General features: G+C 35.1%; 1 protein-coding gene across 1 annotated transcript; it reads right to left on the bottom strand.

The window, feature by feature from the left end:
• Nucleotides 1-28: 28 nt before the first annotated feature.
• Nucleotides 29-25,261, bottom strand: LOC123543803 (uncharacterized). Its single transcript, XM_045329868.2, has 5 exons — nucleotides 25,132-25,261; nucleotides 12,159-12,393; nucleotides 8,149-8,350; nucleotides 6,651-6,741; nucleotides 29-1,296 (listed from the first exon to the last, which is right to left on the bottom strand). The coding sequence occupies exons 1-5, from the start codon at nucleotides 25,189-25,191 to the stop codon at nucleotides 1,159-1,161; spliced, it is 726 nt and encodes a 241-aa protein (XP_045185803.2). The 5' UTR covers nucleotides 25,192-25,261; the 3' UTR covers nucleotides 29-1,158.
• Nucleotides 25,262-25,263: the final 2 nt, after the last annotated feature.

Genomic DNA, 25,263 nt, shown 5'->3' on the forward strand with positions numbered 1-25,263 from the left:
AAAGTCTGTTAAATAACACTCACATCTCTGAGATCCATACTAGTTATTATGTAGGATATAATATCCTTTACCAAACAATGATGTAAAGTATAACTGTAATGTCAATTTTATCATCAAGCGGTACTTAAAGAACCAATGAAATATCCTGTTACTAGGTAAATCAAACATTATGAATGAGGAAACTAAATTTACTCCGGAAACACAATGTGATGAAAACTTTGAAAAACTTTGATTATTAAATCATTTTTATTATTTACACTGCTTCTGAATTGTCGACGATAAACTAATGTGACCCATGTGTTAACAATTCCTGCTGAACTTGCATGGCTATAATGTCACATAGTGTCAAAGCGTTTCGCAGCACTCCACCGGTTACAAATGTTTAACAAACAAGCATGCATGTTACTGATGTTAGTTGATGATTCAGTCATTTCAGAGACCTGTAAAATTATTATTCGTGGGGCTCTTAGTTAGAACTGTAATTTCACAGAATGAAACTATTTAGCAACTTTTCCATCTAACATATCTTTCCATACTTTTTAAAAACACAATTTCTGGTCCCCACAAATTAGACATTCTGTCTTCACATAAAAATATTATGCCAAAAAAGTAAATGACTTAAGAAATAATTTACAGAAAAACCGTGTTTTATCGTTATTAATACATTGAAAGAGGTTATATGTTTGCGGAATAATTTCATGAAGGCATAGCCTGAGTGAATTATTCTGGCAACCTATAATCGATTTTGAGTGTATTAATTTAGGTAAAACATGATATTGCTATACATTATTTCAATTCTAATATGCCCCTAATCTAAAACAGTAAATAAAATACTCTTTCTTGGGCACAACAAAAACATTGACATCATCACACGTTTAGATGACGTCATTTAAGTGTTAGCGTGTTTTAACAGAAACAAGCATATTAAGATTATAACAGCTACGTTCCAATAGAAAATTAGTATTTATGAATGTCCCTATCAGTATTAGGCATAAACCATTCCCATAGGTATTTTATATAATGCAACACTGAAGGAAGTCTGTTCCGGCCTTCCATAATCCTTTTTCTATAATATATCACAAGAGAGATGTACAGTAACGACAGTGTGTGAATGTTTAAGAATTTCGGTCCAGCTGACAGTCTGACCGGCAGTAGTTGTCATTTGCTGCGAAAGAACCAGGAGCAGAATTTCAACATCAGGTAGCCGAAAGCAGCGGTGTATAAAAGCTTTTCCCTCGTAGCCTGCACATCCTGCTGTTTTTCAATCTTTGTTAGTCGTCTACTCAATTTCACCAACTGGAAATAAAAGTAAAAATTCTAAATAACATGGCTGACATATTCAAAAGGAAACTGTAGAAAATCGAATTATATACCTGTGAACCAAACAGAATTCAATTTATTCATCCTTTCAAATGTTATCACACAAACATCAATATTCTGCTGAAAAGGAACGGCGACCAATGGATTGTAACTGAAACTGAACTTGACCTTAATATCATATCTAAATACATGTATACCAAGAAAAGATTCAATCTGATTTATTCTTTGACAAGGCAGTCTGAAAGACAGCTAATTCCCCCGCCACTGCTATGGATAGTGAAAGGGTAAAACCTTTGATTTTAGCTGTGACCTTGACCTTGAACTGACATGGCTGACTCATGAATTCTGCACAACATCTTGATGAGGTGATCATTTGACCAAAGTTTCATGAAAATCCTTCAAGGGGTTTAGGAGATACAGAGCTGAAACCTTTGACCTTCAGTTGTGACCTTGACCTTGAGTTGACATGGCTGACTCATGAGTTCTTGATGAGGTGATCATTTGACCTAAGTTTGATGAAAATCCTTCAAGGGATTAAGGAGATACAGAGTGGACACCAAATGGAAGGCTCAAACCTTCGACCCTTAGTTGTGACCTTGACCTTGAGCTGGCATGGTTGACTCATAATTTCTGCACATCGTTCTGATGGGGTAATCATTTGATCCAAGTTTTATAAAATTCCTTCAAGGGGTTTAGGAGATATAGAGCGGACACGAAATGGAAGGCTCAAACCTTTGATCTTCAGTTGTGACCTTGACCTTGAGCCGACATGGCTGACTCATAAGTTCTGCACATCGCCTTGATGAGGTGATCGTTTGACCCAAGTTTGATGAAAATCCTTCAAGGGGTTTAGGAGATATAGAGCGGACACAAAATGGAAGGTTCAAACCTTTGACCCTAAGTTGTGACCTTGACCTTGAGCCGGCATGACTGACTCATTTTTCTGCACATCATCTTGATGAGGTGATCATTTGAGCCAAGTTTTATAAAATTCCTTCAAGGGGATTAAGAGATATAGAGCGGACACAAAATGGAAGGCTCAAACCTTTGACCTTGAGTTGTGACCTTGACCTTGAGCCAGCATGGCTGACTCATGGGTTCTGCACATCGTCTTGATGAGGTGATCATTTGACCCAAGTTTTATAAAATTCCTTCAAGGGGTTTAGGAGATATAGAGCGGACACAAAATGGCAGGCTCAAACCTTTGACCTTGAGTTGTGACCTTGACCTTGAACCGACAAGGCTGATTCATGGGTTCTGCACATCGTCTTGATGAGGTGATCACTTGACCCAAGTTTCATGAAAATCCTTCAAGGGGTTTAGGAGATATGGACCGGACACGATTTTGTTACGGACGGAAGGACGGACGGAAAGACGGACGGAAGCAGACCATTCCTATAATCCCTCCGCCACGGCGGGGGATTAAAAAAGTAACATATGGCACAGACATCAGCAATTGCTGAATTTTAATTAGAAAAGCCCTTTTCAAAAGGGCCGTAACTCGGGCAAAAAAAGTTGTGGATTGTAATGAAAATTGTCCACCACCTCTTATCATATGACTACATGCATATATACGTGTGTACCAAACAAGAGGGCCATGAAGGCCCTGTATTGCTCACCTGACCTATTGACCTAAAGATCATCAAGATAGTTTCATTAAGATATGGTCATAAATGTGGCCTCTAAAGTATTAACTAACTTTTCCTTTGATTTGACCCTGTGACCTAGATTTTGACACCACATGACCCAGATTCAAACTTGCCCTATAGATCATCAAGATTAACATTCTGACAAAGTTTCATGAAGATACAGTCATAAGTGTTACCTAGTTTTCCTTTGATTTGACCTAAAGATCTAGTTTTTGACCCCACTTGACCCAGATTTGAACATGACCTACAGATCATCAAGATTAACATTCTGACCAAGTTTCATTAAGATATGGTCATAAATGTGGCCTCTAGAGTTAACTAGCTTCTCCTTTGATTTGACCTGGTGACCTAGCTTTTGACCCTACATGAACCAGATTCAAAGCAGACTTTGAGATCATCATGATTAACATTCTTACCAAGTTTCATGAAGATACAGTCAATAATGTGGCCTCTACAGTGCTAACAAGCTTTTCCTTTGATTTGACCTGGTGACCTAGTTTTTGACCCCAGATGACCCAATATCGAACTCATCCAAAATTTTATGGAGGGTAACATTCTGACCAAGTTTCATTAAGCTTGGACCAAAATTGTGACATCTTGAGTGTTAACCAGCTTTTCCTCTGATTTGACCTGGTGACCTAGTTTATAACCCCAGATGACCCAATATCAAACTTGTCCAAGATTCTATTGAGGGTAACATTCTGACCAAGTTTCATTAAGATCGGGTCAAAATTGCGACCTATAGAGTGTTAACAAGCTTTTCCTTTGATTTGACCCGGTGACCTAGTTTTTGACCCCAGATGACCCAATATTGAACTCATCAAAGATTTTATTAAGGGCAACATTCCGACTAAGTTTCATTAAGATTGGGCAAAAAATGTGATCTCTAGGGTGTTAACAAACTTTTCCTTTGATCTGACCTGTGAACTAGTTTTTGACCCAATATTGATCTCATCCAAGATTTTAATGAGGGTAACATTCTGACCAAGTTGCATTAAGATAATGCCAAAATTGTGACCTCTAGAGTGTTAACAGTCAAATTGTTGATGACTGACGACTGACAACGAACAGACGACTGATGACGGACACAGGGCGATCACAAAAGCTCACCTTGAGCACTTTGTGCTCAGGTGAGCTAAAAACTGGAATCAATCCACCCAACCTTTCAAGAGTTATCACAGGTGCATGAACAGACGGACACACTGACATGCTGACATCATGCAGTATACCCACTTCTAAACTTTGTTTACAGGGGTATAACAAGATTAAGTAATAAAATATTTGTACCCGTTTTTGCTTTAACAAAAAGATTTAACCAAATTCTTTGTAATCACTTGCATCAGGGGATCAGTTCTTCCAAGAATCAAGTTACATCATTATAGCAAATGTTTATGCCCAGTTATCTGACAATCCATCCATATAAAAAGAAGTTTTAGAACTGAGACAGAGTCACTGAATACCTGGGACCATGACCTTAGAAGCAGAGGTCTTAATCCGGCACAGGACAACTTGTCTTATAAATAATGTTTGTGCCAAATATTTTGAATGTCAGTTTATACATAAAACATCAGACCAGATCCTGATTTCAAGAAAATACTTAAGTTTGTTAATTGACTTAAGTACCTTATTTTGCTCTAGTTTTTATTTTTCAAAACAAATTATGGTACTCAAGTCAATTAACAAACTTATCAAGAATTTTCAAGGGCCAGATGAAAGAAAAAACTTGAAACCTGGGTTCTCTAAGATGTTAGCCTTTGAGCTAAAGATATGCATTTTGTATGAAGCACATTGTCATGTGATTAGAGTTTGTGTACGCAGTCATTTGGAAATCTATCCATACATAAAAACATTAAGGACAAGCTTGGCAATAGGCCATAATAATGTGAAATGATTTTAAAAGCACTGGCCTCCAGATCGTACGACAAAAACAGAAAACAAATTAGGTATCAAGAAATTAATGCTATACATCTTATGGAAGCTTTGAAACTTAATTACTGGCAGACTATATGTTACAGAAACTTGAAAACTGGCTGTTTTTACTAATTTCTACAAGGAAAGTCTAAAAGCTTTTGTAATGCCTTATTCGAGGTAAACTGCCTTAGTTATAAATATCTATATTTAATGCGTTCAACACATAATCCTTCATGGCGGTATTGGTAAAGACAGTGGAAAAGTCTTTATTGCCGCAGCGGCCAAGGTTCGAATCCTCAGAAGCGGGCACCTATTTTTTCTTGATTTGGCAATTTTAAGATATAGAAACAAACACTCATATTCTAATGTTTATAATATGACAAAATTTCAATTCTAAAGATCATTTTTAGCCAAAATCTAGAGGTCAGTGCCTTTAAATTCAACCAACAGATTCTGACAAGATTTTTTTAAAGGTCCCACTGCAGACATATAAGGAAAAGTAACTATCTCCTCCGAAGACCAGTCATGCATCTAACAGTCCTCAAATTGTTTTCTCTGACATTTTTTATGAATCTCAGTAATTTCTGCACTGATCGCTATTCAGTCGGTAAACACTTAGTGAACAGCACTTCGAATAACAAAATGGTATTGCCCAAATTGAATGACAGAACAGTCCATTTTAGAAATTTAGCAGGGTAAAGGTTAAGGATACTCTTTACACAGAATCTTTTTCAAAATAGTTTCACTCAATAGATATCGTTTAAGGAGATTTTGCATTTTAGCTCTGGTGGCCATGTTTTTTACTAATGAATCAAACCAATCAAAACCTTGGTTAAGGGTCATTTGTAAAAAAATTATGTGAACAATTTTTAAACACAGAGCCAGCAGACTCTGACAAAAATTTATTCCCACTATATTTTAAGGAAAACCAAATGTTGAATTTTAAGACTAAATACTAGAGCTGATTTTGAGAAAAACGCATGTCCCCCACAACCGCCTGATCATCTGAATAGTTATGTATTTGAGTCAACCATGCACAAATACATGTATCACTGGCATCTATGTACACAGTGCTTTTTGGTAATTTAAGGGCCATAATTCTGAAGTGCCTGGGCCGATTTGGCTAGTCATCGAACTTGGCCAAGGATTTATTGGCAAACACATCTGATCAAGTTTGGTGAAGATCAGATGAGAATATTCACCTTAAAGTGCGGACAAGTGTGTACAGAGCAATTTTCAGTAATTCAAGGACCATAATTCTTAAGTGCCTAAGCTGATTTGGCTAGTTATCAAACTTGGCCAAGCACTAATTGGCAAACACATTTTATTCAAGTTTGGTGAAGATCGGATGAGAAATGTTCCACTTAGAGTGTGGGCAAGTGTGTACAGAGCAATTTTCGGTAATTCAAGGGCCATAACTCTGAAGTTACTTATTGGTAAAAACATTTTGTTAAACCCTGGTGAAGATGGGACAAGAACTGTTCGTCTTAGAGTGCACATTTTCAGTAATTCAAGGGCAATAATTCTGATGTGCCTAGGGCGATATGGCTTGTTATCGAACTTGGCTGAGGACTAATTGGTAAACACATTTTGTTAAAGTTCGGTGAAGATCAGAGAACTGTTCAACTTAGAGTGCGCACAAGATTTGTGACAGACAGACACACACAAACACGGACACACAAACAGCAGTAAAGCAATATATCTCCCACACCACTATGTGGTGGGAGACATAATTATTATGCTCAGACTCTACAATACATAGAAAAGTACCTGATTACGCAGTTGTGCAGTTTCTTCCTCCGAAACCATCATGGAGTCGGAAGTTGACACTGGTGTATAAGTTTCCCTTATTGCCATCGTCCTGTAACACATGGAAACATCTCGGTAGAGTAATAAGACAAATCATTAAGAAGATAATTATATATGCTTAACCCCAGCCACCTGTATTAAACAGTCGCTTGCTTTATGCAGCCTGTCAGCTAAATTCCTACGCGGATGTTTTTCTGTAGTTTCAACTCGTCATAAGTAGCCAAACTATGTCACACATTGACAACCTGCTTAACCCTTACCTTGCTAAATCTCTATAATGAACTAGTCCATCTTTCAATTTTGACCGTACCATTAACTGTTAAAAGGGGTGCTTACCAAAAAAGATACCGACTGAAATGGGAACAGTGCAGATCATGATCAGACTGCATGGATGTGCAGGCTGATCATGATCTACACTGTTCACAAAGGCTAAATCATTCGTGTCCAGCATGATAAGGGTAAACATAGGTCTGACTGTGCACAAAGATGCAGTATACACGTACCAGTTTACTTTCTGTTACAATATTAGTATTATACATACAAGAATTATGAACTGAACCTTTATAAAATACAAATAAAAATGTTAAAAAGATCCCATAAATCTGACTGAATTGTGACAACTTGCTAATTATGTTGGAGAGATTTTTATATCAACCTTAGATTCACAACAACATCATACATGCATGCAAACTAAAGCAAACTTTCATCTTTTTTGACACTGAGTATACAGTATAACATCGCTCTATCTTGCAAGGGAATGAGATTACTTGTCGAGCAATCCAAAGGTAATAAATACAAGAGCTGTCCGTAAGACAGCGCGCTCGTCTTTTCTCAGTGCTTGACTCTGAATTAGAGCTTTGCCAGTAAAAAAAATTCTCAGTTAAAAATGGGCATAACTCTGTCAAAATTCAAATCAGAGTTATGGGGATGGCTTCTACCGGTGTAGACTTTGATAGTTAAAAACTATTTTAAGTTTCAAGTCAATAGCTCAGATAGTAACAGAGATGTTTGTCTTTATCAAAAACTTTAACCAACGGCGACGCTGACATCGAAAAGTCGAGCTAATAAAAATAAGAAATCTGCCGGTAGCCACATCAACTGCTCAGCACTGTTACTTCGATGTTAGAGCAAAAGGTGTTTCACCGTATTTCCTGATAATGTTCTACCCTGTATATACATTGTATATGGTAAGTAGCTGAAGTTTTTAAACTTTTTTAGCACAATGTGTCAATCAGGCACGAGATAAGAGGTGAACAGTTTAAACTGTTGCCTTCTATAATGCACTGATTCAAGCATAGCACAAAAAGCAAATAATTCTCCCACTGAGCTCCTATCAGCAAAGAATAAGTAAATAACCATCTGATACTATTTCTGTTATTCTATGGAAAATTCCTAATTTTATTTTGTGAGGTACATTTTGCTTGTCCTTTTGAAATGATAAGTAAATCTGAATTTATACCCATTTGGTACTCGAGTATTGCCAGCTCCTTCTTCACCCTCGACAGACTCTTCTTTTTCCAATGAAGGAAATTGTTCTTCCAGAGTTAGTGTTCTTGGTGGTGTCTGTAAACCAACAGCTTCTTGGTAACTTCCCCTTGGCAAGTCGTCATTAAAATTAAGTCCCCTTATTTCTGGTTTGGCCCCTATATGTGCACCACCACCTTAAACAGAAATATTGTTAGTAATTTGTTTTTTTAAATTAACATGTTTCAACACATTGTTTTTGGCAGTCCATTTCAAATAATCACCTTAATGTCATATAACAGTACCTTGTTGAAAGTTCATTACTGTTTGATTTTCAGTGTGAAATTGGATAAAATTTTACTGCCATAAAATGCCTATGTTTAAGGTTACTTTAACAAAATAAATAGGGTAGTATGTAGATTTTTTTTTTCTTGGAGAAGTGTCAAAAGTGAATAGTCAGGTATGAAAAAAAACAATATGTGACAGAAATATCCATAAACTCACTTCTAACTAGAGCTATCACTAAAGGTGATGAATGTACCCCCCGCATGCACTGACACAGTACATTGCAATTTGACGCACACAAGATTGCATAATCATGTGGACTGTATGTATATAGACTGTATGTATACAGTATAGTAACAAAAAACAAAGTCCCATACCTATGCAGAATATTTATCTAAAAGAATGTAACATGCAGCATGCACAACTAGGGTTGGTACTGATCACTTGTGTGAAGTTTCATTAAATTGTGTGTAAGGGTTTGGTAGATTAGGCACGCACAAGATTGCATATGCAGACTGTATGTACATAGTATGTTAACCAGAAACAAAGTCCCATAACTCTGCAATTTTTGTCGCTGAAAGAACCTAACATGCCACATGCACAACTACTGTTGTTACTGATCACTTGTGTGAAGTTTCATTAAATTGTGTAAAGGGGATGAGGAGAGATGGTGCGCACAAGATTGTGTCTATGTATATAGTATAGTAACAAAAAAAACAAAGTCCCATAACTCTGCAAATTTTTTTTCTGAAAGAACCTAACCTGCCCCATGCACAACTACTGTTGTTACTGATCACTTGTGTGAAGTTTCATTGAATTCTGTCAAGGGGATAAGGAGAGATGGTGCGCACAAGATTGCGTCTACGGACAGACAGACAGACAGACAGACAACCTGAAACCAGTATACACCCCCCTTACAATTTTGTTGTCGGGGGGTATAATGACAAAAAATTTCACGGGCTTAGCGCAAAAGGGTTGTAACTTATATGAAATAAAGGAGTTACAACCGTTTTAAGCTAAGCCCGCGAAATGTTCTTTTTTTTTTAAAGATGAAAAAAATAAATATTAGGGCTGCTTTTACTGTTGGGCTGGCATCCCTAAACCTAAGTCTTTTCCCAGGTTCAATAAAGTAGCTTAATATCCAACCACTGTTTTTCTTTTTAACCTTTAGCCTGCTGGCAGCAAGTGGTTCTGCCTTTGCGACCAGTGCAGACCAAACTCAGCCTGCACATTTGTGCAGTCTGATCATGGTCTGCACTGTTCGCTATTCAGTCAGTAAATTTTCAGTGAACATTCCTTTAAATAACAAGAGGGCCAAGATGGCCCTAGGTCGCTCACCTAAGAAACACACCATAACAGTGTAAAACATGTTTGACCTAGTGATTTCCTGGAAACAAATATTCTGACCAATTTTCATTAAGATTGGACCAAAAAATTGGTCTCTTGCGATAAAACAAGCATTTTCTTAGATATGACCTAGTTTTTGACCCTAGATGACCCATGTTCAAACTCGACCTAGATTTTATCAAGGCAATCATTCTGACCAAAATTCATGAAGATCAATTGAAAAATACAGCCTCTATCACATACACAAGTTTTTTCTTTGATTTGACCAAGTGACCTAGTTTTTGACCTCAGATGACCCATATTCAAATTCGACCTAGATTTCATCAAGGCAATCATCCTGACCAAATTTCATAAAAATCAATTGAAAAAAAAACAGTCCCTATCGCATACACAAGATTTTTCTTTAATTTGACCTAGTGACCTAGTTTTTGATCTCAGATAACCCAAATTCAAACTCGACCTAGATTTCATCAAGGCAATCACTCTGACCAAATTTCATGAAGATCAATTGAAAAATACATCCTCTATTGCATACACAATGTTTTTCTTCGATTTGACCTAGTGACCTAGTTTTTGACCCCAGATGACCCATTTTCGAACTCGGCCTAGATTTTATCAAGGTTATCATTCTGGCTAAATTTCATGAAGATCAGCTGAAAATACAGCCTCTATTGCATACACAAGGTTTTTCTTTGATTTGATCTAGTGACCTAGTTTTTGACCCCAGATGACCCATTTTCGAACTTGGTCTAAATTTCATCAAGGCAATCATTCTGACCAAAATTCATGAAGATCAATTGAAAAATACAGCCTCTATCGCATACACAAGGTTTTTCCTTGATCTGACCTAGTGACCTAGTTTTTGACCCGTGATGACCCATTTTTGATATAGGCCTAGATTTCATCAAGGTAATCATTCTGACCAAAATTTATGAAGATCAATTGAAAAATACTGCCTCTATCACATACACAAGGTTTTTCTTTGATTTGGCCTAGTGACCTAGTTTTTGATCCGAGATGACCAATTTTCAAACTCGGCCTTGATTTCATCAAGGCAATCATTCTGACCAATATTCATGAAGATCAATTGAAAAATACAGCCTCTAGCTCATACATAAGGTTTTTCTTTGATTTGACCTAGGGACCTAGTTTTTGACCTGAGATGACCCATTTTCGAATTCGGCCTAGATTTCATCAAGGTTATCATTCTGACCAATATTCATGAAGGTAATCATTCTGACCAAAATTTATGAAGATCAATTGAAAAATACTGCCTCTATCACATACACAAGGTTTTTCTTTGATTTGGCCTAGTGACCTAGTTTTTGATCCGAGATGACCAATTTTCAAACTCGGCCTTGATTTCATCAAGGCAATCATTCTGACCAATATTCATGAAGATCAATTGAAAAATACAGCCTCTAGCTCATACATAAGGTTTTTCTTTGATTTGACCTAGGGACCTAGTTTTTGACCTGAGATGACCCATTTTCGAATTCGGCCTAGATTTCATCAAGGTTATCATTCTGACCAATATTCATGAAGGTAATCATTCTGACCAAAATTTATGAAGATCAATTGAAAAATACTGCCTCTATCACATACACAAGGTTTTTCTTTGATTTGGCCTAGTGACCTAGTTTTTGACCCGAGATGACCAATTTTCAAACTCGGCCTAGATTTCATCAAGGCAATCATTCTGACCAACACTCATGAAGATCAATTGAAAAATACAGCCTCTATCACATACACAAGGTTTTTCTTTGATTTGACCTAGTGACCTAGTTTTTGATCCGAGATGACCCATTTTCGAACTCGGCCTAGATTTCATCAAGGTTATCATTCTGACCAATATTCATGAAGATTAATTGAAAAATACAGCCTCTATCGCATACACAAGCTAAATGTTGACAGACGCCGGACATCAAGCGATCAGAAAAACTCACCTGAGCATTGCTCAGGTGAGCTAATAAGTGGCACTGCCAAAATTGAATGATGGACCAGTCCATTTTATTTCAATGCCACGAGTGAGGCTTGAACCCACATCGATGACGGGCAAGTGATGTGGGTTCGAGCCTCACTCGGGGCGTTGAATTCTTCATGTGAGGAAGCCATCCAGCTGGCTTACGGAAGGTTGGTAGTTCTACCCAGGTGCCCGCTCGTGATTAAATAATGCACAGAGGGGCACCTGGGGTTTTCCTCCACCATTAAAGCTGGAAAGTCGCCATATGACCTATCATGTGTCGGTGTGATGTTAAATCCAACAAAAAATAAATAAAATAAAATGGACTGGTCCATCATTCAATTTTGGGCAGTCCATTTCAGAAATTTAGCAGCGTAAAGGTTAAGAAATACTAAAACCGCTAGTCTGACCTGCCAGGAGAATTCTCTCAGGAACATTCATTTCATGTCTTCTAATTTCCTCTTCCCTGTTTCCCCAGCCAGCACTCCGCCTTGTGTTGAATTCTGTGTCTCCATTCATCACTGGTATTGAGTCCGGAACTTGCATCTGATTGCTGATTGTTGAGATAAAGTCCGGATCGTAACTCTTTGGCTGCACATCGCTGTAATCTGAAGGTAAGCTTGTAACTATACTTCTACGGGTCTTCTGAAAGAGTTATATAATTATGAAACTTTTCAACAAATAATTTCAAAATATTCATTAGGTAGTGGACCAATCTTGTACTGATGCTCAGCAATATTCGTGTGATTATGTACTCTTTTTTATGCAAATTCCAATTTGGCATTCTATGGACAGTAATTTATGTCACTGAACATGCACTTGATTTTCAAAGTTAAGGTAGTTCTGCACTTTCGGATCGTATTTTTTTCTACAATGTAGAATTTGATTAAACTCTGATTTTTCAAAACTTCGGAATATACTAAGGAAATTCAGCAAATAAAAAAGATAGGGTCGTGTGCTTGATTTTTTGCTAGACTGATTTGAAAAATTTGGACCTCGTGCAATTTTTCGTAATGGGAGTCTATGGGAAAATTGCAACTTTCATAACATTTTCGCGAATAGAAATTTTTCTAACATGTAGATTTTAATTAAACTTCTCACAGTGGTAAACAGACATATGGCCTATAATATGGTGAAATAAAATGTATAGGTTCGTGTGCTTATTTTTGTGATATTTGGCCATGATTAAAGTGAACCGCCCATTTCAAGCTATATTTAAGATATTATTTTGAACTATTTAACGTGTCACATGTTTTATATCATATTTTAACTTTAGAAAGATAGATACAGTGTCATTTTAATCAATTAACGCACAAATTACCATTAACTGATAAACTGATTTTCATTTCCGTACGCCGAATCCAGGCTTTATTCTACGTTTTCCGATAAATGACGTTACGCCATCACTTCCGGTTTATCAAACGTGCAGAACTACCTTAACAGGAGAATGTAGAAATCATATATAGAGAATACCTAATTTACCAATTATCATAATGGGTCCATTACTTCAAGAACAGAGTGCCATAGCTTGTCTGCAAGTGCTGGACAATATGTAAGAAAAGAGTAATAGTTCAGATTTTCTAAGTACAAAAAAAGGCCATAACTCTGACAAAATGCAGGTTAGAGTTATGGTTCTTAAACTACAGAGCCACCTAATGATAATAAACCTGTGTACAAAGTTTGATATGTAAGAAAAGAGTAATAGTTCAGATTTTCTAAGTACAAAAAAAGGCCATAACTCTGACAAAATGCAGGTTAGAGTTATGGTTCTTAAACTACAGAGCCACCTAATGATAATAAACATGTGTACAAAGTTTGAAAGCTGTAGCTTTTATAGTTTTTGAGAAAAGGTGGACCTAAACATGCTAAACAAAAATTTTAACCAAGACACTCAAATTTTCTAAGCATAAAAAGGGCTAAAATTCTGACAAAATGCATATCAGACTTATGGATTAGCCTTCATAATCCCCTAATGATGATAAACAAGTGTGCAGTTTCAAAGCTGTAGCTCTTACAGTGTTTGAGAAAAGATGGACCTAAACAAAAATTTAACCAACGCTGACTTGCAAAGTTGTTTTTTCGGCAAAACTTGTGAAAATTTATGTATTATGTAGATATATATTATTACTTACATGCAAACAATTTTTGATCCCATATGACCTAGTTTTGAACTTGGCATAGGAATCATCAAGACAAACATTCTGACCAGTTTCATGAAGATAGGGTCATGAATGTGGCCTCTAGTATGTTAACAAGCTTTTCCTTTGAAACTGAATTGACCTGGTGACCTATTATTTGACCCCAAATGACCCAGTTTCTAACTTGGCCTAGAGATCATCAAGATAAACATTATTGCAAGTTTGTATCAGATCAAAGCATAAATGAAACCTCTATATGGCTGAAAGGGCCAAAATATTAAATTTTGCCCCTTTCAGGGGCAGTAACTCTAGAACCAATGAAGGAATTTAGCTGGTTTTCAAAACAAGCAGAGATTTTATTGTGACTTAAGTTGTAAGTGTGAGTAAAATTGAATGTAAAATGTCACTTCTACCGTGTTCACAATGTAATTGATAACAAATTTTGCCTCTTTCAGGGGTAATCAGGGGCCGTAACTCCAGAAACTATAACTGGATCCAGTGGATTCATCATGGAATTCAAGATCTATTGTTGTTATAGATATTTTGCAAGTCTGTATTAAATCAAATCATAAATGAGGTCTCTATATGGCTGCAAAACCCAAAATAGCAAATTTTGGTCCTTCAAGGGGCCATAACTCTAGAACCCATGATGGGATCTCACCAGTTTTCAAAAGGAACCAAGAACATTATGCCAATACAAGTTGTGTGCAAGTTTAATTATAATTGATTGCAAAATGTGGTCTCTATCGTGTTCTCAAGCCAAAATAGCAACTTTAAAGGGCCATAACTCTGGAACCCATCATGGGATCTGGCCAGTTTCGAAAGGAACCAAGATATTACGCCAATACAAGTTGTGTGCAAGTTTAATTAAAATTGATTGCAAAGTGTGGTCTCTATCGTGTTCACAAGCCAAAATAGCACATTTTGGCCCTTTAAGGCCATAACTCCCATAATGGGATCTGGCCAGTTTTCCAAAGGAACCCAGATATTATGTCAATACAAGTTGTGTTCAAGTTTGATTAAAACTGACTGCATAATATGGTCTCTATCGTGTTCACAAGAAATTGTGGACAGACAACGTACGGACGGATGAAGGGCGATCACAAAAGCTCACCATGTCACTCCGGGACAGGTGAACTAAAGACTGCTGCAGGGACAGGCATCAGAATTGCATTGGCATAATTTTGTATGGTGCGCTTAACAATTTTGGTAGGAAATATTGGTTAGGGAATATACATTAAATAAAGTATGAAAGATATGACATTGTAAATTTATAAGGAAAATGGTAATAAAAAAAATCTCCTGAAAACATGGTATTGATACATTTTATAAAAGAAATTTATATAAACATCCAGTATCATAACTTAGGGAGAATAAATCTATGTCTATGTTGTACTGCTTGAAAGCAATTGTTAACGACTATGACTAGCAGGCGTGTTGTCATAGATAGCTGTTAAACAGATTTCCAACATGTTCTGTCTGCACTACAATCACAACTGATAAATTTCACTATAGTTAAGACTTCTATTATACAAAGTCTTATAGTGTTATTTCTAGAGCTCAAAAAGGGCAGGGTGCTGCCAAAAAGGGGCAGGGTGCTGTCCGAAAGGGGCAGGGTGCTCTTTTAGACGTGAAAGTTACCATAGCAGTAGTTGCATTTCTAGATTTCTATAGTTAATATTATTCCATTTATCTTTATTGCACACTTAAAAGAAATGTCACAGAATAAAGTGGTAAATCTTCCCAAAACCAGTAACAAAGTTTACAAAGGCTTTTTACTTACTTTATAGTTTAGGTTAAACCATTCAAGCCTTTCTCTTAAAAAATGTCACCAAGAATGTCAACTTATTCATATGAATATGAAATAGTGGAGGGCCTTAATATAAGCTTAATCTTGAAACCAAGATCATGTTGTAAACAACACAGTTAAAGGCCTGTTTCAGGTCACATTGTAAACTAATAATTATCAAAAGTCATGTTGTATTGATCAGGTCTTTCATCAATATTTCATTAACAGAAAAGTGCTATTACAGTCAGGTTAAAGTTTACTAAAGCGCATATCCAAAATATACTATCTTGAGGGAGTCAGTGGCGCAGTGGTTAGCAGGTTGGACTACAACGCCAGCGGTCCGGGTTCGATTCCCGGTCGCGGCTGAAATCTCGACTAGTGTTCAGTGCTGGGTGATTTACTTAAATTGGTACAGTTTCCAGCAGTATCGGCCTAGACTGGATGCTGGGGAGGTAAATATGACGCCTGCCGTGGGCTCAGCACTTTTCATGTGCTCGGTTATCAGCTGGCCACCTACGAACGCCTTTTTGACATTTCACAGGATCTATACTCTTTATCAATTAGTTTTAACACTTCACTGATTCTCATTACCTGTGTGCACTCGCCGTGACGTAATTTGCTGATCAAAAAATCGTCGAGGCATGTCAACAGGGAAATTGGCGGGATTTAGCAGAAGATCAAAGGCAAGAGGACACATTTTAAGGGCAGCGTGGCGGCAGTAAAAAAAGGGCAGGGCGGGGCGCCCCGCTGCGTCGCTCTAGAAATAACACTAGTCTTAGGCGTTTGAAAATAGGTCGTGGTCAGAAATAGGTTGTTCGGGGATACCTCTCAAAGTTTGAATTTTGATAGGCAGTGGCTAAAGAACTTTGTTACTACCTTAATTAATGTTACCATTTCAGCAAGCCATGCCTTTGCATTTTTACTGTGTCTCAAAAAGTGTACTCACCGCAACATCTAACAATACATACAATTTTACATTTAAACATAATATACATGTAGAAGTTGAAAGCAAATAACATTTTAAAACGGCAAAGTAGTTCTAGTTTTCACGCTGTTATAATCAGTAACGATCCAACTTTATTAATTACCGTTCAGGTGTAATACCATTTCCGCCTTCACTCTAATAGTTTCTACGATATCTTACAAATATCGCAGACAGTATGTGGCGATGACACTTTGTTGACATAAATGCAGATAAATGCGAGTACAAGGCTTGCTGAAATGTAGTCCAACTAATTGTACGTGAGCCATGATATTGTGATAAGTTTTGCATAGGTCAATATCTTTCCTCCACGTACAACATAGAAAGTACCTTTTCTGTGTTGAGCCTTCCGCGACGATTTCTGAGCGGAAGGCTTAACACAGAAAAGGTGATTTTTAAATCGCATTCTAACTATTAAAAAACAAAAATATTAGTGAAATTTTAAGATACCTGGAAAGAATATCCATTTTTTCCTTCAATTCAATTGACGTTTATGTGAATAAACGGCAAAACACGAGTTTGTCAGAGTTATAAACAACACACCCTAAAGTTTACACAAATTTTACATAGCTCCAATTCATGTCACGTGATCAATAACGACCAACCGAACAGTCAGCGTGTACTGAGTGTAATGGCGGACGTGTAAATACAGCGAGGTAGCCAAACTCAAACATATAGTGTTTACGCTTTATTAACATGTTTTACTGTTATGTTTAAACCATAAAATGATTCAGTTTTATTTTGTTTTACAATTTCATAGTGTAAATATATTGCCTTATCTTGTTTTTACCTAAATCTAATTTCAACACAGGAAAGGTCGTTATTGGTTTTGACGTAAAGAGAGGGATTATGACCTATCACGAAAATATTCTGATCACTGCTGACATCAAATTATTTGGACTAGCTGAAATGGTAAAATGAATAAAGTTAGTAACAAGATACCCAAAGAATTTCAGCAGCTTTATGCATAGATATAAACTTCCTAGCCTATGCATGTACTTTGGCTAGAGAACTGATTCCGGAATAAAAAAGTTCCCGTCTTGGGAACAGGTTCTGGTTCTCTATTGCCACTTGTCTCAAATATTTAAAAGGAAGTGTCTAGCCGTCCGGTAACCGGACGACTAGCCTGCGTTCTAGTCGTCCGGTTACCGGACGGCTAGCAAATCCTCAGGGGACTTTCTAGTCGTCCGGTAATTGATTTCTTAATGAATAAGTAATGATTTTATATAGTTTTAAATGTTATTTACTTAAAATATCAATACTTATCTGATTTTTCAGTCGATTAAACGCAAGAGATCGTGTTTGTTTACAAATCCGTCGGTAGGGATAGAGTGCGAAATGGACTCCATTTCGCGAAATGGACTTTACGTCTACGAAATGGACTTTTATTATTTAAAATACGGCTTAAATTTCAAATATATATGTATTTTCTTAAATGAATCTGATAGAGGATAGTTTCACCTACATGATGATTATTTTTGATGGTAAATTGGCCGGGGGAATAAAAGAAATTGTACGATTTATCAAGACCGCGGCCTACGAAATGTACATTTTCATACAGAATCTTATACAAAATGGACTTTTATTTTTTAAAATACGGCTTAAATTTCAAATATATCTGTATTTTCTTAAATGAATCTGATAGAGGATAGTTTCACCTACATGATGATTATTTTTGATGGTAAATTGGCCGGGGGAATAAAAGAAATTTTACGATTTATTAAGACCGCGGCCTACGAAATGTACATTTTCATACAGAATCTTATACAAAATGGACTTTTATTTTTTAAAATACGGCTTAAATTTCAAATATATCTGTATTTTCTTAAATGAATCTGATAGAGGATAGTTTCACCTACATGATGATTATTTTTTATGGTAAATTGGCCGGGGGAATAAAAGAAATTGTACGATTTATCAAGATCGCGGCCTACGAAATGGACATTTTCATACAGAATCTTATACATAATGGACTTTTATTTTTTAAAATACGGCTTAATTTTCAAATATATCTGTATTTTCTTAAATGAATCTGATAGAGGATAGTTTCACCTACATGATGATTATTTTTGATGGTAAACTGGCCGGGTGAATAAAAGAAATTGTACGATTTATCAAGACCGCGGCTTACGAAATGGACATTTTCATACAAAATCTTATACAAATGGACTTTTATTTTTTAATTGCGGCATTACAGTAATTTCAAAGATTTATGAAGTTTCTTCAATTTATTTTATTAAATAATAGATAAACCTTCACATTGGATTGGTCATGTAAGATGATATGTTTGTTATTTATAACAGAATTATTACAATGTAAATTAAGAGCGCGTCATAGGAAATGGAAATTGTGTGCCAAACTTGTACGAAATGGACTTTTTATTTCATTTCTATTACTTTAATGTTGAAGATATCGTCATTTTCTTTGACAGATGTGATAGATTAGAGTTTAACTTACATGTTACACTCTTTTGATAACCTGCCGTATTTTATACGGAATATAGTTACATAAGAAATATTAGACAGGTTAGAACGTTTAAATAATGAGTTTTTTTTTTACGAAATAGATATGTCCCTTAAAAGATACAAATAGATACTTTTAAAAATTATTTAAATTGTTTTCATGTCATAAAGTGTTTATTTAATTGTAATTAAGTTGCCGCAGCTTTTAATATTATTTTCGCGTTAATTGCCCGATGATTGGATTATCACACCTAACTAATCAGTGTATGCACGTGTATAATATTAGCCCCTCTTGATTGACCACGTGTGTATCTTTACCATTGTCACCTTACTAATTATCATATATTAGAGCGGCAAGTATATTTGTTCGCTCCGACATCAAAAACAGTCAAAGGTAAGTTTAATAACAATTATATAAAATTGAGAAATGCCAATTAAATAAAATCGTATAAATACACCCGTTATTGAATACGCGGTCTACTCTTACATTTTTTTGTCAAAATGTCTAAGAAATACGCTTGTTCAGTGTGTCTGGAAAATTGTAAAACGGATTGTATTTACTGTGAGGTAAGAATTCTCGTTTTAATATTTTGAATTGTTGTTTGATTGTGGTAATATATAACATTAAAATAAGAAAATTAGCATAATTGGATTTATACATTAATTGTCGTTTATTGACTTATTAGTTTAATTATGTACTCCCTGTGCTCCATATTATATTTTTTTTTTGTATTTGCTATAGACATTGTGTTAACACGCTTTATGCAATAAATCGAAATTGAATTTAATTTACATGTATGTAGTAAAATTGATGTACAATGTCTTTTCAACTACCGACAGCTGCGAAAATATCACGAAATGGAATTTGCAAAAATTATTAACATAAGATGAACAATCATAAAAATGCCAGCCGTAAAAACTTTTTAAATAAATTCCATCAATGAATCATATTCATTAATATCAAACGTATATTTCACCTTCAGTTCTTGTTCTTGTGACCTTAAACACGAGAAATGAAATTTTCATGCATTCCAATTCGACACCGTTTTTGTCTCATGTATAAAGAAAATAATTGAAGTAAAAATTATTAACAGAAGATGAACAATCATAAAAATGCCAGCCGTAAAAACTTTATAAATAAATTCTAGTGACAAACGCTTTTCCGATTTTCATTAGTAAGAATTAGTAAAAATAATTCGCAAGTTATACGTGCCTTAACTAACAAATGAATATCAATGATGTTATATTTCGTTATTTCGTTGCACATATTAAGAGACCAAAATTAACTAAATTCAACTATTTTATTTCAACCCTGGTACATTTACGCTACGCTCGTGACCAAATTGGTTTTCCAAAATGATTGCTTAAAGTAATTATGTTAATTTCACGTGTTTATCTTTATAGTTCTAGCTAAAAGATCAGACTGATTAACTTTCACGGCTTTATCAAATTCCACCCACTAACAAATTAAATTGACCGCTGTTTAATAAGCTCCTCCCTCGATTTTTTTTTTATCCAATAGCAAGCGAGCGCCACTTCTAAACCAGAACTACGTATGCATGTTAATGGCAGTGTATTATAAAACGTTTTATTCCATGTTTTTAAATTCCTGCCGTTTATTCATTATGTAAGATTTTACTATTCTGTTTTTTTTTGTATTTTCCGTCCCTAAGGCTGAATATTATGCCCATAGTTTGTAATGTTTGTTTTCTTTTATAACGAAAGTAAGATTTAAGATCGCGCTGTATGAAATTTTATGGGTATTTTCTTGAAAAATTGACCGTTTTTATAAACATTTGAGTACATTTTTTGTCGATATGTTTTTTTTTTCAAACCAGTTTGCAGTTCGAATTCGAATCGCGAATTGCAGACCAACTGTGAAATGCATTCTTGTCTGCAATGCGCAGGACAGTGTTGATCAGACTGCACGTTCACATTTGAATCGTAAAGCGCAGACCAGTTTACAGTTTGCAATTCGAATCGCGAACTGCAGACCAGTTTGCAGTTCGCAATTCGAAACGCGAACTGCTAACTTCAGACCAAATGTGAAATGCATTCTTGTCTACAATTTGCCGGGCAGTGCTGATCAGACTGCACACTTTGAAATTTGAATCGTAAACTGCAGACTAGTTTGCAGTTCGCAACACGAATCGCAAACTGCAGACCAGTTTGCAGTTCGCAATTCGAAACGAGAACTGCAGACCAACTGTGAAATGCATTCTTGTCTGCAATGTGCAGGACATTGTTGATCAGACTGCACGCTGACATTTGAATCGTAAAGTGCAGACCAGTTTACAGTTCGCAATTCGAATCGCGAACTGCAGACCAGTTTTCAGTTCGCAATTCGAAACGCGAACTGCGAACTGCAGACCAACTTAACTAAAATATAAATTTATACTATCAAAAATGACCATCATTTACTAGTACCTCATATCTATCATATCTAGACACTACAGTTACTTTCGAAATTAAAGCCACAATTAAGAAAATAAAAGTTCATTTCGTATGGGTTTTGCATGAAAATGTCCATTTCAGAGGATGCGGTCTTACTAAATTGTAACGTTCTGGTTATTATTTAGTGAAATATTTTATCTAAAGCTACCAAGATTTAGTTATACATCTAATGTATCATACATATTTAGGAAATTACAAATATCATCGAAATTGACGCCACAATTAAGAAAATAATTGTCCATTTCGTAGAACTTTAGCGCGAATATGTCCATTTCGGAGGGCGCGGTTTTAATAAATTGTAATAGTTTGGTTATATATTAGAAAAAAACTACCAAAAGTGTCCAACATTTAGTTTTACCTTTAATCTCTCATATCTATTTATGAAAATACATATTTCATCAAAATTAAACCCACACTTAGAAAAATAAAAATCCATTTCGTAGAAGTTTGGCGCGAAAATGTCATTTTCGGAGGACGCGGTCTCAATAAATTGCAATATTATGTTTAAAAATTAAAAAATAATTTATCAAAGGTGACCAATATTTAGTATTAACGTCTACCAATAATATCTTTTCATGAAAACACAAACATCATAGACATTAACGCCACACTTAAGAAAATAAAAGTCCATTTCGTAGAAGGTTGGCACGAAAATGTCCATTTCGGAGGGCGCTGTTTTAATACATTGAAATATTTTGGTTATAGATTAGAAACAAATATTATCAAAAGTGACAAACATTTAGTATTACTTCTAATATATCATATCTATTTATGAAAATACAAACTTCAACAAATTAAGACCCGCAATTAAGAAAATACAAGACTATTTTGTATAACTTTGGCGCGAAAAAAGTCCGTTTCAGCGGACGCGGTCTGAATAAATTGTAATATTTTGATTATAACTTGGAAAAATAATTTATCCAAGGTGACAAATATTTATTTTACATCTTACCTATAATATCTATTTACGAAAATACATATAACTTTTTCATTGAAGTTCCATTTAAGAAAATAAAAGTCCATTTCGTAGGATCGAGGCGGTCTTAATAAATTGTAATATTTTAGTTATAAATTAAAAAAAAAAATTATCAAAAGTGACCCATACTTTAACCTATCATATCTTCTTATGAAAAAACAAATTTCACCAAAATTAAACCCACAGTTAAGAGAATAAAAGTCCATTTCGTAGAAGTTTGGCGCGAAAATGTCCATTTCGGAGGACGCGGCCTTACTAACTTGTAATAATTTGGTTATAAGTTACAAAATAATGTATAAAAGGTGACCAATATTTAGTATTACCTTTAACCTATCATATCTTTACCTATTATCAATCATATCTATGGAAGAAAATACATATAACTTTTTCATTAAAGTCACAATTAAGAAAATAAAAGTCCATTTCGTAGACGTAAAGTCCATTTTGCGAAATGGAGTCCATTTCGCACTCTATCCCTACCCCAAATCCGTTGATATTCTATTTTAGAAATGATAAAACATTGATCGCCGATCGTCCGTATAGTATGCTATTTTGTAAAATGTTATGTTTTTTCTAACGGCCTAAACTTTAATTATTAAAACACAAATCTATATATATATATTGAAGAATGGAAAGCTTAAAAAAGCAATTCATTCATTAATTTTGACTATAATTATTTCAAAATAAAATGGGTTAATTATGAACGCTTAACTGGGGAGGGTCTTTTAACCCCAAGACACCCCAAAACACCCAAAGATACCCCAAGACACCTAAAAAATAGTAATTATCCTATTGTTTAGTATCAAAATGTCAAAATAATAACATATTTTAATGTTATAGGTGATAGTTTTCTTTTTTTCTGAATCATAAAAAAGGTAACTTTAGAAAAAAAATTCAAGGGGAATAATCCAAAAAGCTTAACTATGATAGTCTTAAGGAGATCCAGTTATTTCCCTTTCATTCAGAAGTTATTTGTGTTTTTAAAATATGTTTGTAAATTTGAGTAAAAAATAAAAATGTTTTACTGTAAGGGTGTCCGGGATCTGCAGAATGACTATATCCAAGGGAAATAAATAAATATGTAATTAACATAGTAATGCATGGTGGCTTTACCTCCCTTTCACATTAATAACAAGTTCATTTCAGCTGATGTTCTTAGATGTATTTCCTTGAAAAAATCTACTCTAAGGTTATCTTAACTGTTACAGTCTGTATTAGCATGTCTTTAATATATATATTTTTAATAAATGATACAAATAAATTGATATTCTAGGTGTCTTGGGGTGTTTTGGGGTGTCTTTGGGTGTCTTGGGGTGAAAAGACCTTCCGCTTAACTGTTATAGGAGAGATCGCCATGACGTCACGCATAAATACCTGTTTATCTGGTGGTGGGTAAAACAAATGTTTTTACACCGTTTGTGTATGGGATCTGAATTTTTAATTTTTAATAACTTTTTCGCTCATTTATGGATTTTAAAAATTAAAAAAGTTTTGGAATGCTTAGGATTTTCATATTTTCCCATTTAAATATCTTTTTAAAATGAATATCCGTTTTAAATGACATAAGATTTAAATAGCGGCGTAGCGATCCTCCAAACATTTTGAAAAAACACTGTAAGTTAAGCGTTCATAATTAATCCATTTAATTTCGAATTTATAATCAAAAGTAATCAATAAATTGCTTGTTTTATACACTTTCCATTGATTAAAAAATTATTGATATTATTTGTGTTTTAAGAAAGTTTAAGCCGTTAGAAAAACATCACTGTTTACAAAAAACATGGACACTCGGCGTCGGCCCACCCGGTCTTTGTCTTATCAGTTCTAAAAATAGAAAATACAATGGATTTGTTTACAAACACTTAAAGTTTTGAACATCACGCAGCCGCTTTTGAAATTAGATGTCATTTATAACGGTTATTCATTAAAAAATATTTGAATACTAAAATATGAAAATTTGAAAGTACTTAAAAACGATTTTAATTTTGAAAATCAAGTGAAAAAGTTGTTAAAATCAAAAAATTCCGTTCCCATAAAAGCCTCCAGATGAACAGATTTTAATAAGTGAGGTCACGTCGATCTCGCCATTATTGTGAGTTCGGCAAACTTCCATTTTATCGGCTGAATGGTTTATTGTAAATGTTTATAGTACGTATTTACACAAAATTTTGTTTGCAGATAAGTATCGATATCTTAAGTAAGTAACATTAAAACTATATAAAAGCATGTCTTATTCATTAGGAAATCAATTACCGGACGACTAGAAAATCCCTTGAGAATTTGCTAGCCGTCCGGTATCCGGACGACTAGAACGCAGGCTAGGCGTCCGGTTACCGGACGGCTAGACACTTCCTATTTAAAATAAGATAAGATTTATTTTGAGTCAGCAAGACAATTACAACAGGTCTAGGAAAGTGGTATATTTACAGGTTGTTTTGCATATAATAATCTTATCCGTCATAACTTAATTGTCATAACATCCCGACAAAATTCACTCATTTCTTACCCCACCCACATTATATCTGGTGAATATTCGGAATGCATTGCGAATTATTCTGTATCAATGGCAGAAATTATCTTACATGTTCCGTTTCATCTTCCATTGTTGTTCCAAATGACGATCTCGACAGTGTCTTGTACATAAATTTACAAAAAAAGCAACTAGGACATTTTATTTTCGCTATGAATTGAGCTTCCGGTACTGTGCGGATACC

Source organism: Mercenaria mercenaria, chromosome 16, assembly GCF_021730395.1.
Source record: "Mercenaria mercenaria strain notata chromosome 16, MADL_Memer_1, whole genome shotgun sequence".
NCBI lineage: Eukaryota > Metazoa > Mollusca > Bivalvia > Venerida > Veneridae > Mercenaria > Mercenaria mercenaria.

Excerpts from the sequence above, each read along its gene's own strand:
- LOC123543803 (XM_045329868.2), bottom strand. The coding sequence starts at position 25,191 with ATGTACAAGACACTGTCGAGATCGTCATTTGGAACAACAATGGAAGAT. Across the intron at positions 8,351-12,158 it reads TGAGAGAATTCTCCTGGCAG|GTGGTGGTGCACATATAGGG; the intron begins GTCAGACTAGCG and ends TTTCTGTTTAAG. Across the intron at positions 1,297-6,650 it reads CTGCACAACTGCGTAATCAG|TTGGTGAAATTGAGTAGACG; the intron begins GTACTTTTCTAT and ends TTTTATTTCCAG.